The sequence below is a fragment of the Somniosus microcephalus genome, chromosome 22 (genome assembly GCF_052327205.1).
Source record: "Somniosus microcephalus isolate GS21.2 chromosome 22, FLI_Smic_1.0, whole genome shotgun sequence".
In the NCBI taxonomy this organism is placed as follows: domain Eukaryota; kingdom Metazoa; phylum Chordata; class Chondrichthyes; order Squaliformes; family Somniosidae; genus Somniosus; species Somniosus microcephalus.
The window spans coordinates 19,909,113-19,921,923 of NC_141008.1; the positions used below are offsets into that span (position 1 = coordinate 19,909,113).

At 52.0% G+C, this 12,811-nt stretch overlaps 1 protein-coding gene across 2 annotated transcripts in view; it reads right to left on the minus strand.

The window, feature by feature from the left end:
- Positions 1 to 12,811, minus strand: part of LOC147102084 (cytochrome P450 2D15-like) — a 46,271-nt gene that overhangs the window by 3,905 nt on the left and 29,555 nt on the right. For both annotated transcript variants that reach the window (XM_085964248.1, XM_085964249.1), the window contains exon 5: positions 8,546 to 8,719. In XM_085964248.1, coding sequence (XP_085820374.1) covers positions 8,546 to 8,719 — 174 coding nt within the window. The remainder of the gene's footprint in view (positions 1 to 8,545; positions 8,720 to 12,811) is intronic.

A 12,811-nucleotide genomic window follows, 5' to 3' on the forward strand; every position in this document is an offset into this window, starting at 1 on the left:
AGTTCCCCTGGACACACTGACTCCAGTTCCCCTGGACACACTGAATCCAGTTCCCCTGGACACACTGACTCCAGTTCCCCTGGACACACTGACTCCAGTTCCCCTGGACACACTGACACCAGTTCCCCTGGACACACTGACTCCAGTTCCCCTGGACACACTGACACCAGTTCCCCTGGACACACTGACTCCAGTTCCCCTGGACACACTGTCTCCAGTTGCCCTGGACACACTGACTCCAGTTCCCCTGGACACACTGACTCCAGTTCCCCTGGACACACTGACTCCAGTTCCCCTACACACACTGACTCCAGTTCCCCTGGACACACTGACTCCAGTTCCCCTGGACACACTGACTCCAGTTCCGCTGGACACACTGACTCCAGTTCCCCTGGACACACTGACTCCAGTTCCCCTGGACACACTGACTCCAGTTCCCCTGGACACACTGACACCTGTTCCCTGGACACACTGACACCAGTTCCCCTGGACACACTGTCTCCAGTTCCCCTGGACACAATGACTCCAGTTCCCCTGGACACACTGACTCCAGTTCCCATGACACACTGACTCCAGTTCCCCTGGACACACTGACTCCAGTTCCCCTGGACACACAGACTCCAGTTCCCCTGGACACACTGACTCCAGTTCCCCTGGACACACTGACTCCAGTTCCCCATGACACACTGACTCCAGTTCCCCTGGACACACTGACTCCAGTTCCCCTGGACACACAGACTCCAGTTCCCCTGGACACACTGACTCCAGTTCCCCTGGACACACAGACTCCAGTTCCCCTGGACACACTGACTCCAGTTCCCCTGGACACACTGACTCCAGCTCCCCATGACACACTGACTCCAGTTCCCCTGGACACACTGACTCCAGTTCCCCTGGACACACTGACTCCAGTTCCCCTGGACACACTGGCCTAGAAATTCAGTTGCGTTCGCCAGCCGTTAGCGCCATAAGAGGTGTAGATTTCGAGCGCTAGGCACTTTGCGCCCGGGCGCAGAGCGATCTGCGCCTACGCCCAACTTCAGTTGACATTTTGCGCCGGCGCAAAGTGTTTGCATGCGCTCAGCTGCGCGCGCACCTTATGACGTCATTTCGTCGTGCAACGCCGTTTGTGCGCCCCAAAGCGGAACTTCAGTGGCGCCCGCCCAATGTGGGCGTGGCGCTGCTTAGAACTGTGAAGTGGAATGCAGCAGAGGCCCTGCGGGCCTCGGGGAGCGCTAATTAAAGAGCACTTAGACTGAGGTATAAAGGCCAGCCATTTTGCTGCAATGACTTTAGTGCTTTGGATTTCTGGACAGAGACCAAGGAACAGACCTTACTGATTTGGGACAACATAGGAGAGGTATTTTTGGCTCCTGGCCAGAGCTTGGAAATTTGACTCATTGTGATTTGACTGTTTGCAAGTATATTATGGGGGCTGCATGGGGTTCCAACCCTCAGTTCCAGCATTATGTGCGAAGGGCTCGCAGACGCTGTGTGAGAGGGGCAGCCATGCCTAGATGCAGAGGGGCCATCAGGCGTCTGCAACGTAGGCCTTACCCACTCAGGGAATACCGGCAGCAGGTGTCCTATCTCACCATGACTGCCGCGCATTGTGTGAAGAGGCTGCGCTTCAGAAGGGAGGTGGTTGCAGAGATCTGCCAGCTGCTTCACAGAGATCTGCGTCCACAGCTGATGTGCAGGACGTCTCTGTCGGTGGAAGTGAAGGTCACGGTGGCTCTGAACTTTTATGCAAGCGGCTCCTTCCAAGCCGCTGCTGGGGACATAGCGAACATCTCCCAGTTCGCCGTGCATCGCTGCATCCGGCAGGTCACCGATGCCCTTTTCGCAAGGAGACACCAATTCATCTCCTTCCCCATGACCCTAGAGAGGCAGGAGCAGCGTGCAGTCGGATTTGCCAGGATCGCCGACTTCCCCATGGTGCAGGGCGCCATTGACTGCACGCATGTGGCTATGCGGGCACCTATCGACAATGCCGAGGATTACCGCAACCGGAAGGGCTACCATTCCCTCAATGTACAGCTGGTGTGTGACCACAGGCAGCGCATCCTAGCTGTCAATGCCCGCTTTCCAGGAAGCAGCCACGATGCATTTATCCTGCGCCAGACTACTGTGGCTGACATGTTCCAGGCACAGCCTCCCCAAAGGGGATGGCTTATCGGGGACAAGGGCTACCCTTTGTGTACATGGCTCATGACCCCGCTCCGCGCGCCCAGGACCCCTGCTGAGGAGGCATACAACGAAAGCCATCAAGCCACAAGGAACATCATAGAGCAAACGATTGGCGTCCTCAAGCAACGGTTCCGCTGCCTGGATCGTTCCGGCGGATCTCTACAGTATTCGCCGGATAGAGTCTCCCAGTTCGTCGTCGTTTGCTGCATGCTGCACAACCTGGCTATCCGCAGGACTCAGGCACTGCCACCTCACGTTGGACCACCACCTCAGGAGGAGGAGCAGGAGGAGCATGAGGAGGAGGAGGAGGAGGAGGAGGAGTACCAGCCCAGGAGGGAGCCACAAGATCCAAGGGCCGTCCGCCGGCGGCTTATTGAACGACACTTCTAGGCCCCCTGTCAGGGAATGGCTTGTGGCAATGAACGCACCAAAATGCAGCCGCTCCGCAAGCCCTCAGCCGGTTAACGCAACAACCACTTGAAACATGACACATGGACAAGCTGAATAAATAAAAAGCTTCATTTAACAAACTCAGGGCCCTTCCCACATGAAACACAAAAACAGACAAGACCCCCAAAAAACAGTCAAAAACATATCTCACTCCCACAACCTGGGGAGCAATAACAAAACTTGTCCATCCAATTGGCCTTCATCCTCGGCCTTACCAAGACAAACCCCCCCCATACAGAACACAAACACCCCCCATCTAAAAAAACATTTGCCATCATCTTCGGCCTTACCAAAATAAACCCCCCCCATACAGAACACAAACACCCCCATATAAAAAAACATTTGGCAGCACACTCTACTTGGTGTGCCGAGAGGGCGAGTCCTTGTGCAGGCTTCTCCGGCCCCTGCCCGACCTGCTGCTCCGCCTCAACCTGGGCCCTGTGGGTGTTGCAAGGCTGGGGGAAGGCTCCTGAGGGGCACAAAGCGTGACGGCAGATGCCTTTGGGGGTCGGCCTAGACGAGGTCCGGCCCTGGAGGGGCCGGCTGCTGACTGCTGCAGCTGTGGCTGGGCAGCATCAGTCTCTCCAGCAGCTCGTCGCAGCTTTGCTGGGGGAGTGGCAGTGGCGGCTGCAGCAATGGGGGCAAGCTGGCTGATGGCAGGCGCTCGCTGGTCGCCAGAGACACTGGCACTCGGCCGGGCTGGCACTGCAGCAAGCGCAGCAATCTGGTGAAGGCCAGACCGCTGTGCTGCAGCAGCGCGGCGGGTGCCCTGGCGATGCGTCCGTGACACAGCGAGTGTGGCAGAAGTGAGTGCCCGTACTGCCCTGGTCTGTGCCCGCATCAGACCAGCCAGTGTCTGCACGGCACCACTCATGAACTCTCGACTCGCGTCCTGTGCTGCCGCGAGTTGTTCGACACCCCTGGCCTGTGAGTCCCCGAAATCGGCCACACTATGAGCCAGGGACTCAATGGCCTGAGGCAACTGTCCCACAACCCCCATGAACTCGGTGTGGCGCCGCTCCGAATCCACGGACATTTGATCAAGGAGGCGCACCTCCTGGGCGAGGACCGTCTCCGGACTGGAGGCCGGACTCTCCCTCTGGGGAGAAGGCCGCCGAGCTGGCCGACCCTTCCCGCGTGGCTGGACGCCACTGGGCCCAGCAACTGCCCTCCCCTGCAACACTTCCCCCCTCTGGGGAGAAGGCAGCCGTGCTGCCCGACCCTTCCCGCGTGGCTGGACGCCACTGGGCCTAACAACTGCCCTCCCCTGCAACACTTCCCCCCTCTGGGGAGAAGGCAGCCGTGCTGCCCGACCCTTCCCGCGTGGCTGGACGCCACTGGGCCCAGCAACTGCCCTCCCCTGCAACACTTCCCCCCTCTGGGGAGAAGGCAGCCGTGCTGCCCGACCCTTCCCGCGTGGCTGGACGCCACTGGGCACAGGAGCTACACCCCCCTGCAACACTTCCCCCTGGCTCTCCTCCAGGCAAGACGTGTCCCCTCCATTGCCATCCCCTGGCGCGGATGAGGGTTCCCCCGATGTGCCGCCTTCCTCTTGGTCCTCGTCGTCCTCCTCTTCCGAGGGACTGACACTCGCAGCTTCAGGGACCTCCTCCTCACCAGCTGAAAGCAGGAAGGCGCAAGAGTAGCTTTAGAGTGAGGACAGGGCATCAGCGAGGGAGGCATGAGTGGTGGCATTATGCGCATTGGTGGGACAGTGGCAAAGGATGTAGATCTGAAGCGCAAGGGGAACGAGAGAGGTCCAAACGGTCATGTCCTTACCATTGGGGCCCAGCACAGGGTCGGCATCTCCAATAGCAACGGGGCCAATCTCCCGGGCACGCATGAGTCGAGCCACGCGCTCCTCCAGGTCACTGAGCTCCTGGAACTGGACACGGCCTCCCCCGGTGACAGTCCGGCTCTTCAGATTCTGCGCCAGCTTGGCCTGCAAGAGAAAGGACGGCCTCTAAGTACAGTGTGGTGCCCTGTTGTTGTGTGCACTGCCTCCCATGGTCGAATAGCTTGGCCAGTGTGGTGCCCTGTTGTTGTGTGCACTGCCTCCCATGGTCGAATAGCTTGGCCAGTGTGTCAAGTGCAGAAAGTGCTACTGATGATCATGCCAGTGCCATAGCTGCTGGAGGAGGGCTGGCCATTAGGCCTTTGAGGTCCCTTTGCCCCTAATGTGAGGTGCACATGCAAGGATGAGGAGGACACTGGAAAGGGTACTCACCCTGACCAACCGAGTGAGGTCGTTGAACTTCTTGCGGCATTGGTCACCAGTCCTGGGGACATCGCTGTTGGCTGTGACCCTCTGGGCGATTTCCCTCCAGGCTCTCCTGTACAGCCTCTTGGGAGCCTTCTTGCCACTGTCCGGGCACAAGATATCTCTTTTCTTCTCCAAACCCCTAAGCAGCACCCTCAAAGCATGCTCTGAGAAGCGCTGCGCTCGTTCACGGGCCTTCTGCATGGCTTCAGGCGCTATTTGGGTCCAGCAGCAGTGTTCAGGCCTAGCTGGAGGGCTCCACTATCCAGGGCATGGCAGTAGACCAAGTCGATCCTTCCCCCTTTAAGAGCTGGCCGGCGTCAGGGTGTCTGCTGTCAATCAAAACATGACCGCACCTGCGCTGCGCCCGGCCTCGGCGTTATCACTCTGCACCGCCGGCTTAGCGCCTAAAGATAGGGGTGCAACGCCAGTTTCAGCGCTCGCCCAAACTCCTTGGCCAAAGCTACTGAATATCGGCAAAGTGGCCTCCACTTTCCGGCGGGCGCTAACTTTAGCGCCCGCCTGACTTTACCGCCCCAAAAGTGGCTATACTGAATTTCTAGGCCTCTGACTCCAGTTCCCCTGGACACACTGACACCAGTTCACCTGGGCTAAGCTGTTAGTTATTCTCAACCAGGGCAAAAACTGCCGTCAGTAAAGTAAGTAGGAGAAAAATCACTCCTGTTCACTGTCCTCCTTATATGGGCTGGATTTTCTGAATGGGAAGCTTTTGGAGGTGCGACTGCTGCTTGCCAGGTCTCAGTCCCGCCTCCATCAGCTTCTGGCCAACCAGCGGGAATTTTCCCTGATTGACCTTGTTAACCCGCCCGGTGGGCTCAGCAGGCCAATTAGGGGGAAGTCAGTGACAGAGTACGTCAACGTCGGACGTGCCATCTGTCAAGAACTTTTGAAAGAAGAAATGTCATCGTTTGACAGCTCTGTCAAACACTGACATTCTGTGTAGTTTGATGAGTCCTTGTGTTCAGGGCTCATCAAACCTTTCTACTTTGCAGAAATTAGCTGGCTGTTGGATCGGAGGATGCAACAGCCAGTCTCTGATCTCTACAATGGAGATGCTGGGGACTCCGGCTCCAAAGCAGCTGAAGGCTGCAGGTAGAAACAAAGGTAAGTTAACATTTTCTAACACTTTGCACTCAGTTTACATACTTACCACTCCACACTTGCATCCATCACTCACCTCTACATCGCACTTTCAGACCCCTCCGACCCCCGCAGGCATGCAACTCATCTCCTACACCTCGATGGGTTTCCCCCAGGTCGGGAAGCCCACACTTCAGAACGAAAAATGGGGATAATCCTATTTTCTGCCTGTTAACTACCTGTTGTCGGGCAGTTAATAGGCTTTAATCCCTTCCTGCCTCCAAGGAGACAGGACCCGGGGCAGGGCGGCTTCCCGCCTCCTGGCAAGAGGGCATGGAGATGGGTTGGAGGCGGGTTTGCCACCTGCACCCAAATTCTGGAACTTTCCCAGCGGTCCCGCCTCCTCGGGGCTGAGAAAATCCAGCCCTATGTGTCCATTAAGTGAGCACATGACCAGCCCTGGCTGTGATACCTCCCCATGGTGAAACAACCTGGTAACACCCATAGCCTGAGCATCATTACAAAAAATGGCCACTTGAACAAAGTATACAGAACACTGCATTTATACAGTGCCTTTCATGGATTAAAGCCACAAGTGCTTTGCAGAAGCAAAAATCACCAGACACTGAGAAGTGGGGAGAACGACTAGGGATGGGGCCAAAAATAAGATTAAAGTGGTCGATTTTGAGGAGGCCAACCATGGGACCATGTCCAAGGATAAGACACTGCCTGCATAAGAGGAGGAAAGAAAAGAGAAGAAAATTGGAAGCAAAACAAAATACAAAATAAAATGTGAGAGTGTTGAACACAAGTATAAATGTGGATGATATAAGGGTTCGGCACTTTGATGCTTCAACCGGATCCACGGATGGTTGGAGACGTGATTGTACCTGCATTACCCCACATGGTGAGTTCCTGGTTTCAGAGTGGAGCGCAAACACATCTCCACAGGGAGAGAGAGAGGAGGAACTGCTAAGGGAGTCACCTCAGGATGATCATAGTATTAAAGAATCTTACAGCACAGAAGGAGGCCATTCATTCCATCGTGCCTGTGCCGGCTCTTTGATGGAGCTCTCCAATTACATCGAATTACATAGAATGTACTGCACTGAAACAGGCCATGGGCCCAGCCAGTCCATGCTGACGTTTATGCTCCACACGAGCCTCCTCCTATCCTTCCTCATCTAAATCTATTAGCATAACCCTCTATTCCCTTTTCCCTCGCATGCTTATCTAGCTTCCCATTAAATGCATCTATTCTATTCGCCCTGTGGTAGCGAGTTCCACTCCCTGTGGCGAGTTCCTCATTCTCACCAGTCACTGGGTAAAGAAGTTTATTCTGAATTACCTATTTGATTTCTTGGTGACTATCTTATGTTGATGGCCTCTAGTTTTGCTCTTCCCCACAAGTGGAAATATTCTTTCTGTGTCTATTCTATCAAAACTTTTCAATATTTTAAGGATCTATATTAGGTCACCCCTCAGCCTTCTCTTTTCAAGAGAAAAGAGGCCCAGCCTGTTCATCCTTTCCTGATTGGTATAACCTCGCAGTTCTGTTATAATTACACCCTCTCCAGTGCCTCTATATTTCCTTTTATAATATGGTGACCAGAACTGTACGCAGTACTCCAAGTGTGGTCTAACTAAGGTTCGATACAAGTTTAGTATAACTTCACTACTTTTCAATTCTATCCCTTTAGAAATAAACCCTAGTGCTTGGTTTGCTTTTTTTATGGCCTTATTAACCTGCGTCGTTACTTTTAGTGATTTATGTATTTGTATTCCGAGATCCCTTTACTCCTCTACCCCATTTAGATTCTTATTTTCCAAGTAATATGTGACCTCCTTATTTTTCTGACCAAAATGTAATACCTCACATTTATCTGCGTTGAAATTAATTTGCCAATTATATGCCCATTCTGGAAGTTTATTAATGTCTTCTTGTAGTTTGTTGCAGTCCTCCGCGGTATTGACTATCTCCCACCACCCCCCTCCAAATTTGGTGTCATCCGTAAATTTAGAAATTCTGTTTTTGATTCCAAAGTCTAAATCGTTAATCTAAATTGTGACCAGTGGTCCCAGCACTGATCCTTGTGGGACCCCGCTTCCCACCTTCGGGCACACTGTATAGCTACACTTTACCCCGACTCTCTGCTTTCCATCTCGCAGCCAGCTAGCTATCCATAGTCCCCACTCCCCGACTCTTTCCCCATAGCCCTGCAATTTTCTTTCTTTCTAAGTATATATCCAAATTCCTTTTGAAAGTTTGATGCTATGTAACTACCAATAGCTAGTTCAAGAGCACCAATAGGCCTCATGGGGAGGGAATGTCTACTGGCTGTTAAAAGGGGGATCAGAGGAGGCAGAAAATATCTTCAAAACAGGGAAGTGGAGGCCTAACAACAAATGCAAAGAATACTGCCTGTAATATGCTCCAATTACATTCTCCTTCTCTGCTAAGAAGGCAGTACTCATTACAAAAAGAGGATTTAAAACACATACATACAACACTGCCTGTAATATGCTCCAGGATCCATTACATACCTTCTCCTTCTCTGCCATGAAAGCATCAATGAAGTCCCTGGGCTCATTTGGATTGTATAATTCTTTATGCTCGGTGATTATTTCCTGTATAAAGTGTATGATTTTCTCTTGATTTTCAAATATCTTATTGTGTGGACCGGGGAAGTGACGAATAAAGGGCAACGCATTCAACAGCTGCAACAAACACAGGGTTTGAAATTAAATGCATTTGTTTACACTTTTCTGATTCTGCTGAAAATGGTGAACACAGACATTCATCCCATTATATTTACAATGAACCCAGCACAAAGAGGAATTATTTCCCCTGTCATCTAAATCTGGTATCTTAGCAAATAATAATATCAACTGTGTCAGTCACTATCTCTGTTAATCCACATCGAATTCCAATGAGTTTGCTTATAAACATAATCCTCAGACATCCGTGTTGGTTTGGCTTGACTGCCTTTGCTGTGATTAGGGGGATATTTTAATATTTTCTAAATTCAGTGAAAAAGTAGACATAAATTACACCTATTGTTCCATTAAAATTACCAAACTGAGGAAAGTATTTCTCGATGCTGTAGAATTACTGCCCTTAGAATAGACTCCAATATTTTTCCCAGTGTCACCATAATTCCCAGGATAAGCCCATGATTCCCAGGCTCATAAAGTATTTCTGACGATTTTACAGATTGTGAGCTAGATTTCCTTCCGGCTCATCGCCCATTTCGGATTAAAATCGGGGATGCGCAAGAGGACAGATTTGGAGCAGCACAGAGATCTTGGAGGGCTGGAGGAGGCTACAGAGATAGGGAGGTGCAAGGCCATGGAGGGATTAGAAATCCAGGATGGGAATTTTAAAATCACGTCCTTGCCGGACTGGGAGCCAATGTAGGTCAGCGAACACAGGGGTGATGGGTGAACGGGACTTGGTGCAAGTTAGGACATGGGCAGCAGAGTTTTGAATGACCTCCAGATTACGGTGGGTGGAATGTGGGAGGCCGGCCTGGAGCGCATTGGAAGTGTTGGACAATCTGCAGGCCAAAGATGTATCAAGTAGGTGACTGATATCTTCAGTGCCTGCATTAATAACTTCACTACTTTTCCCAATGGAAAACTGGGAACAATAAAAAAGAGGGCGTTGCAGTTTTTTCAAATAGCCTCAAAGTCTAGAGCAGTAATAATGGCCACCCATGTGGCGCTATATGCTCCTGTACAAATGGTGGTGCATTCAGGTGCCACATGGGCAATCACTCCATCCATGTGCAGCTTGGCAGTGGCCATCAGGGCAGGATTATGCAGGTGAATTCCCTTTCCCCAGGCAGCAGTCATATGCCTTTATTTTAACCTAATCCACCATCCCACTTTACTTGACCCACTAAGAAAAAGGCAAGGTTGGCTCCCTAGGAGACCAAGGCTGCCCTCTGGCGCCTAAGTTCATGACAACTCTAGGACAGCGGCATACACCTGCTGAGCACAGGTATAATGAGCTGCATGCATCCATCAGATCGTCATCAAACACACCATAAGAATGTTCAAGGAGTGCTTCAGATGTATAGACAGATGAAGCCTGCTGCATGCTCCTCAACTTTTATTTTATTCGTTCCTGGGATGCGGGCATCGCTGGCAAGGCCAGCATTTATTGCCCATCCCTAATTGCCCTTGAGAAGGTGATGGTGAACCGCCTTCTTGAACCGCTGCAGTCAGTGTGGTGAAGATACTCCCACAGTGCTGTTAGGGAGGGAGTTCCAGGATTTTGACCCAGCAACGACGAAGGAACGGCGATATATTTCCAAGTCAGGATGGTGTGTGAGTTGGAGGGGAACTTGGAGGTGATGGTGTTCCCATGCGCCTGCTGCCCTTGTCCTTCTAGGTGGTAGAGGTCACGGGTTTGGGAGGTGCTGCCGAAGAAGCCTTGGCGAGTTGCTGCAGTGCATCTGGTAGATAGTATACACTGAAGCCACGGTACGCCGGTGGTGGAGGGAGTGAATGTTTAAGGTGGTGGATGGGGTGCCAATCAAGCGGGTTGCTTTGTTCTGGATGGTGTCGAGCTTCTTGAGTGTTGTTGGAGCTGCACTTATCCAGGCAAGTGGAGAGTATTCCATCACAATCCTTACTGGTGCCTTGTAGATGGCGCAAAGGCTTTGGGGAGTCAGGAGGTGAGACACTCACCGCAGAATACCCAGCCTCTGACCTGCTCTTGTTGCCACAATATTTATGTGGCTGGTCCAATTAAGTTTCTGGTCAATAATGACCCCCAGGATGTTGATGGTGGGGCATTCAATGATGGTGATGCCATTGAATGTCAAGGTGAGCTGATTAGACTCTCGCTGGTTGGAGATAGTCATTGCCTCGCACTTTTGTGGCGCGAATGTTACTTGCCACTTATCAGCCAAAGCCTGAATGCCGTCCAGGTCTTGCTGCCTGCGGGCATGGACTGCTTCATTATCTGAGGAGTTGTGAATAGAACTGAACACTGTGTCATCAGCGAATATCTCCATTTCTGACCTTATGATGGAGGGAAGGTCATTGATGAAGCAGCTGAAAATGGTTGGGCCTAGGACACTGCCCTGAGGAACTCCTGCAGTGATGCCCTGGGGCTGAGATGATTGACCTCCAACCACCACAACCATCTTCCTTTGTGCTAGGTATGACTCCAGCCAATGGAGGGTTTTCCCCTTGATTCCCATTGACTTCAGTTTTACTAGGGCTCCTTGATGCCACACTCAGTCAAATGCTGCCTTGATGTCAAGGGCAGTCACTCTCACCTCAACTATGGAATTCAGCTCTTTTGTCCATGTTTGGACCAAGGCTGTAATGAGGGCTGGAGCCAGGTCCTGGCAGAACCCAAACTGAGCATCAGTAGCAGGTTATTGGTGAGTAAGTGCCGCTTGATAGCACTGTCGATGACAACTTCCATCACTTTGCTGATGATTGAGAGTAGCCTGATGGGGCGGTAATTGGCCGGATTGGATTTGTCCTGCTTTTTGTGGACAGGACATACCTGGGCAGTTTCCCACATTGTTGGGTTGATGCCAGTGTTGTAGCTGCACTGGAACAGCTTGGCTAGAAGCGCGGCTAGTTCTGGAGCACAAGTCTTAAGCACAGCAGCCGAGCTGTTGTCGGGGCCCATAGCCTTTTCTGTATCCAGTGTGTTCAGCTGTTTCTTATAGTCCTGTGTTGCAGCTTCCCCAGGTTGGCACCTCATTTTTAGGTATGCCTGGTGCTGCTCCCAGCATGCTCTTCTGCACTCCTCATTGAACCAGTGTTGGTGACTTGATGGTGTTGGTTGAGTGAGGGATATGCCAGGGCATAAGGTTACAGATTGTGGTGGAATACAATTCTGCTGCTGCTGATGGCCCGCAGCGCCTCATGGATGCCCAGTTTGGAGTTGCTTGATCTGTTCTGAATCTATCCCATTTAGCACAGTGGTAGTGCCACACAACATGATGGAGGGTGCCCTCAGTGCGAAGATAGGACTTCGTCTCCACAAGGACTGTGCAATGGTCACTGCTACCAATGCTGTCATGGACAGATGCATCTGCGACAGTTAGATTGGTGAGGACGTGATCAAGTAGGTTTTACCCTCGTGTTGGTTCTCTCACCACCCGTCGCAGGTCCAGTCTGGCAGCTCTGTCCTTCAGAACTTGGCCAGCTCGGTCAGTAGTGGTGCTACCGATCCATTCTTGGTGATGGACATTGAAGTCCCCCACCCAGAGGACATTCTGTGCCCTTGCTACCCTCAGTGCTTCTTCCAAGTGATGTTCAACATGGAGGAGTACTGATTCAGGGAGGGCGGTAGGTGGTAATCAGCAGGAGGTTTCCTTGCCCATGCTCACACAGGACCACTGTACCAGTGCCTCTGGTGGGTCAGTTCTGTCGGTGGAAAGGACATACCCAGTGATGGTGATGGAGGAGTTTGGGGCATTGGCTGAAGGGTATGATTCTGTGAGTATGACTATGTCAGTCTGTGGGACAGCTCCCCCAATTTTGGCACAAGTCCCAAGATGTTAGAGAGGAGGACTTTGCAGGGACAACGAGTGTGGGTGTGCCATTGTCATGTCTGAAGCCGGATCCTAGGTCAATGCCGGGTGGTCCGTTCGGTGTTATTCTTATTATTGTTTTTCGTAGCAGTGTGTTACAACTGAATGGCTTGTTTGGCCATTTCAGAGAGGCAATTAAGAGCCAACCACATTGCTGTGGGTCTGGCGTCACATATAGGCCAGACCGGGTAAGGACGGCAGATTTCCTTTCCTGAAGGACATTAGTGAACCAGATGGGTTTTCA